Source organism: Garra rufa, unplaced genomic scaffold (assembly GCF_049309525.1).
Source record: "Garra rufa unplaced genomic scaffold, GarRuf1.0 hap1_unplaced_924, whole genome shotgun sequence".
Classification (NCBI taxonomy): domain Eukaryota; kingdom Metazoa; phylum Chordata; class Actinopteri; order Cypriniformes; family Cyprinidae; genus Garra; species Garra rufa.
This window is the reverse complement of record NW_027395189.1, coordinates 2678-8854: the sequence shown is the minus strand read 5'-3', so window position 1 is coordinate 8854 and position 6177 is coordinate 2678. Positions and strand designations below refer to the sequence as shown.

The window sequence follows — 6177 nt, the reverse complement described above, 5'->3', positions numbered from 1 at the left end:
AAATAATGAACTTTATCACAATATGCTAATTTTTTGAAAAGGACCTGTACAATAATATTATATATATATATATATATATATATATATATATATATATATATATATATATATATATATATATATTAATAATTTTGTACATGCCACTTTTTGTTCAAATGTAAATAAAAGCTTAGAAATATTTTTTTCCACAATGATGCCTCTCGTACACCATCTTATTATCTTTTGGGAGAAGTCTGTGTCATTTCTGGTCCAAAAAAAAAAAAAAACTTGCTGGTTGAATAAAAGTAACTATAAGTCAGAATTTCCCAGGGGTATGAATAATTTCAGGCTTAACTGAAATTACATATATGTATATGTGTGTATACATATACACACACACAGTCCAAATATATATTTGGACACTGACACAATTTTCATAAAAAAGGCTCTGTATGCTCTGTATGGAAACAATCAAGCTCATATAAGTGCAGACTTAAAGTTATAATTCAAGGGGTTGAATAAAAATATAAAAAAAATCTGGAACTCATGGACAGCACCATAGACTGGGTTTCCTCCTTTGTGATGCTTTGCCAGGCCTTTACTGCAGCTGACTTCAGTTGTTGTTTGTTTGTGTTTCCGCCTTTAGTTTTGTCTTCAGAAAATGCACACATGCTCAATCAAATCAATCAAAGTTGAAATCAGAAGATTGACTTTCCTCCAAATTAAATGAGAATACACTTAAATTAAAGGACTTTTAATTATTAACAAGCCCAAAAGTGACAAGGACTCTTATTTTAATGCTCCTAAATATATTTTACACATCACACACATCTATAGTTCGCCGAAAATGATAGTGATGTATTCCCAGTGTTTGTGTAGATTTAAAAATGATTTACCTTACAAATCTTATGAAATGACACACATTGCGTTTCCCAGATGAGCGTTATAATAAACCCAAACTCACAACAATATGCAGAGATGGAGTTTGTGTAGAGCAGCAATTACTGAGCCGCTCTGACATGCACATACATAACCATACACACCATTATGCTTTATTATGATTTTTAAAAGGGTTTAATATATCATGCATCTATGGAAAATGGTCTGAAAAATGCGTTTCATGGATTCTTTTTGTGGAATGCGCCAATTTGGCAAATGGGCAAATTATATTCAAGAGTTTTTTAAAATAGAGTTGTCGAATTGAATCGCGCAATCGTAACAGCCCTATACCCAACTAGCAATCAGAGGGAAACTATGAAGAAGTATATACATTTTTTTTTTTATAAATGTACTGTATACCTTCCCAGTCAAGCGTCTGGAAGAAGTTGTTGGCGTTGGTGTCGGTGCTTTGAGGAGAGGGGGAATCTGGCTCGGTCGGTGGCCCTTCAGGTGAATGCTCTGGCTGAGACGGCTCAGAAGTGTAACAGGCTGTTGAACCAGGCTGACGTGGAAGCTCTGGTTTACCTGATTAACCAGAAAGATTAAAAACAAACAGTTAAAACTAATAGGACTAATAATATGATAATGAAGATGAGAAACAGGAACTAATATATTGCAGATATTAAGATAGTTAAGAATCAAACTGTACTTCAGGGGAAGTTCACTTCCAGAATAAAAATGTACAGATAATTTACTCACTTGTAAAACAGCATTGTAGGGAGATTTTGAAGTTGGAGAAAATGAGATGGGAGTTTTTCGACCTACCCTAACTGTATTGAACTGGAGTACACAGAGTATGAATGCACATTGCAGAGCTAGACAGGACGAGCATTTGTGTTTAAAGGGTATATATATATATATATATATATATTTTTTTTTTTTTTTTCTTTTAGAAAATAATCGATTGTTTCACTTCCTTTTCAGCTGGGATCGCTTAGAGCCCTTTAAAGCTGCATTTGAACTGCATTTTGGAAGTTCAAACTCATGGGCACCATAGAAACTCCACTACATGGAGAACATTCCTGAAATATTATGTTTTCTTAAGAGGACCAAAGAGAGAAAGACATCTTGGATGACAAGGGGGTGAGTAAATAATCTGTAAATTTTTGTTCTGGAAGTGAACTTCCAGATATTAAAATGTGAGAATGAAATCAGAAAAAAGCAACTAAATAGAAAGAGAAACTCACCAAATTTTGTCAGGATCTCTTGCTGTTCATCTCGGCTGGAGAAGAGAATCTTGGGATTAAGTCCTTTCGTGGCAAAGTTTTCCCAAGGCGGAGTCTTGTTGCTAGGGCGATCCCGAGGCTCCACCTCCACATTTACATGTACCTGGAAGAGGTCGGGGTATTTCTCCTGGATGTCGCATGCATCGAGATCATACCTGCAAATACACACAGCACCAGCATCTTAAAAGAACATCACATTTTGAAATGCAACTGGGAAAAAGTGAAACTGATACAAGATATTTGTAAGAGTAATATGAAACTTACTTTGCAAATTTGACGGTGGAGGCGTTTCTGGGCACAAACCCTGTATGGAACTGAATCTGAAACATCTTCATGGAAGCCATCTACAAAAACCACAACACAGCATGTTGGCAATGACTAAGAAGCACTAACAAAATATAAACAATGAGAGCTTGCAGTCTGAAGATCTGCCGGAAGCAAGCTATAGAATAAAATAGAAATAACAGACATCACTGCAAGTAAGCTGAGAAAACTTACCTGCCCAGTAGTAATTTGTCCAAAAACACTACTAATTTTACTATTTTTAATGTCATATCAAAGGCTATATTTAGGGCAGCATTTTTGTTTAAAATAAATAAATATAAAAACAAACAAACAAACAAAAAAATACTTAAAAAGAAAATCATACAAATCATACAATTAAACTTAAGACACATTCCAATGGAAAATAACAATTTTAGAATTTCTATCAATTATTAAAGATTTTATTCTAGTATTGTTATCATCCATGTAAACATATTATGCATTGTTTTATAATTGGTATATATTAATCTAAATTTTCTCTAAACCCCCCCATTTATCCCTTGCATTTTGAGGACAAAAACTCGTAATCAAATGCAACAAATCTTACAATCAAATCGTACATAACACGTAAAAACGTGTTTATTTTTGTTCCTTATTTTCATCATGGTGGCTTTAAATGGGTGGAATTACGACATGCAAGGTACAATTAGTAAAAGATGCTAATTTTTTTTAAGGTGAGACACTGCAGGGGAATAGGGTACAAACATTTTTTATTACAAGTTTTCTAAAATGTTAGGTTTAAATATGCAAATGAGACATTATTTAATGAAATATGCACTAATTTGCATACATTTCTAGTAAAAAAAAAAATCTAAACACTGGATGAAGTCAGTTTTCTAATTTTTTTGACATATTAGAGTCAAAGGTTTTTACAGAGGGGAATTTGAGTATCTCATTTTGTCACTCCATAATTCAGAAAAAACTGAACAGACAAAAATACTTAAAAAAAAAAAAAAAAAAACATTTTTAGGGAAATGCAATGTTGTATAAATTCAAGCTAATTATATATGAACAAATCCCTCTGTAAAAACCTTCAGGATATAGACAGGAATAAAAATACAAAGTTTGGTGTGTGTATGTTCTATTTAGATGAAGATTTATGGCTCAGCATAGGAGAAAAAAATAATTTTGAGAAAACGGCCTTTAAAAATATGTATTTCAATTGAAATTTATGGCTATAAAAAAAACAATGTCTTTTGGGTGTTTTTTTCCACTAGTCTGAAAAAACATTTCATGAAAAACTAAAAATCCCAAAATCGGAAACTTGACAGGTGCATGAAAAAAACTGCGTCTGAATTAATTTTTAACAAACTTTATTTTCTTCTAAGGCTATTGTGTCTGGGTTAATTGAGGAGAGACTAAAAATGTAAAAAGTATTTTAATACCATAATAGCATTCGCTTTTGCAAATAAAAAATAATTTTTAAAATAAAATATGCACAATGGTATATTTGTCTTTGATTGAATTTGCTCAAATCATCAGGATCAAACTACTGTTCTTACAGTGTCATTTACATCATAATCCATTAATGCCATTTATATCATAATAATGCCAAGCCTAATAAAGTTTCCAGCCAACTGGTTAGTAACAGTGTATTTGCATTTGTTAATTTCAGATTGGAACAGCATACACAAATATTGGCCACTATGAGTCTTACTTTGGCCTGTAGGCGTCCACCCAGAGTTGCGCGTGAATGATAAATCACTATCAGCACATCTCCCTGCACAGTTATATTCAGAGGAATCTCCGCTCGCCCGTCCTCCATCTTAAAATCCCTGTAGAAATGGTAAAGTTAGAGATGCAGATTGCAGACACTGAATGTCCATCAGCAAGAAATTGTGTGAGGTTAAGTTACATCATAGGGTGACTTACTTCATTCTGTCATATTCCTGTGAAGTGGTTGCAACTCGCTCATCACCGACGTAAACCTCACAGAACGGCCGACAGCCGTTTCGCGGCTTATTAAAGAGCGGTACGGGAGTCATTGCGACAGAGCGGATGGTTATAGGCTTGCTGTGGGGGATTATGGGCTCTTCTGACATCATGTCACACATGTATTCAATATACCTACAAACAAGAGTCATCAGTTAATGCAATTCATCAACATGGAGTTATGATTTACATCTACAGCTAAACTACACATTTTGATCTTGAGCCGAACCACAATTTACAAGGCTATACTCAAGACTTCTGTAACTTTTAGTTGTTTTTCTTTTGACGCTGGTTAGGGTTTCTTGTACCAAAAACAGTGATTTAGCTTTACATGAGTGTTTTCACCCTCCTCTCTGACCTTTTAAATTAAACAGGCTGTTTCTGTACTTTTCTATATGCAAATGTCATTATCTCAAAATAAGGACTTTAATACACCAGGGGTTCAAATAAAGAGTATTTAAAGGCAATAGAATAGTTTTACACTGTAGTAATGTTGATGGTAGGGCTGGGTTTTGACATAAATTTCACAATTTGTTTAGATTCTGACTCACAAGCTTGCAATTTGATTACTTCATATATATATATATTAGGGCCGGGACTCGATTAAAAAATTTAATCTAATTAATTAGAGGCTTTGTAATTAATTAATCGAAATTAATCGCATTTTAATCGCATATAAATATTTGACCTGAGAACAGTGAGAATTAAGATTTTTACATGGATTTTTAGTATACCATTGAATAATGACTGAATACATAAGCTTAAGCAACAAAATATTGTTTATTTTTGTTCAACCAAGTCCAACAGACCAATGCAATATTGCCATTAAGTGTAGCAAGAGGCACGTTCTTTAACAAGTCTTTCATGCCGAGAACTCTGCTCTTGTGTTTGCTTAATTATGCATTTAAACGTTAATGACCAAACCTATCATTATAAATGTTGCTGCACATGGAATATAACGCGGATAACATTTAAAAAATATTTTTTATCAGGTTACACACTGATTATTTATCACGTAAACCCCTTTCTCTACCTGTCCGTTGGTCGCGTATATCCTCCATGTTTGTAGTTTTTTAACACTTTTTATGCGTGTTTGTAGTTCTAATCGAATCCTCGTTCACGGCGCAGTGTGTTGCGGGCAATATTAGCCGTTAGAGTGTGCATTGATCGTTAAGTAGTAGACCATTCGGGAATCTTTGGAATATTTTTTTAAACATACTACGATTTGGGACATAAAATACTATTTAGGACGGACGCAGCTTGTCTAAACACTAGTTGGTGCTCCAGTATAATCGGTCCGCCGAATCTCATCCAGTAAGAAACGTTCCGTGCAAAACTAAGTGCAATTAAAATGCGTTAAAAAAATTTAACGCGTTATTTTTGTGTAATTAATTAATCTAAATTAACGCGTTAAAGTCCCGGCCCTAATATATATATATATATATATATATATATATATATATATATATATATCACAACTTATAGGCTTATAGATATAAATATCACATATATAATCAGATATACATCTCAAGTAATGCTGTAAAATATACATGAGAGTCAGTTGGTACTACATTACTATAATATGAAGGATAAAAAGAACTGATTTTTAGAGATGCACTGAAATGAAAATTCTTGACTGAAGCCAAACAAAATTAAACACTGGGCCAAAGGCTGATTACCGAACACGTGTTTTTTCCCCCCCCATGTAATTTTTCGACATTGCATAAATAAAATAGCCAAAAGGTGCTTTTTACAGTTTTCAAAAATAAAAATAAAA

At 33.3% G+C, this 6177-nt stretch overlaps 1 protein-coding gene across 1 annotated transcript; it reads right to left on the bottom strand.

Annotated features, from left to right (window-relative positions):
* Positions 1 to 1278: 1278 nt before the first annotated feature.
* On the bottom strand, positions 1279 to 4535 carry LOC141317403 (cyclin-G-associated kinase-like; the record flags this gene model as incomplete). The annotated part of the gene is made up of 5 exons (XM_073833125.1): positions 1279 to 1443; positions 2106 to 2299; positions 2409 to 2488; positions 4126 to 4243; positions 4341 to 4535. Coding segments are annotated over 5 exons (752 nt in total), but the record flags the coding sequence as incomplete, so codon positions are not given.
* Positions 4536 to 6177: the final 1642 nt, after the last annotated feature.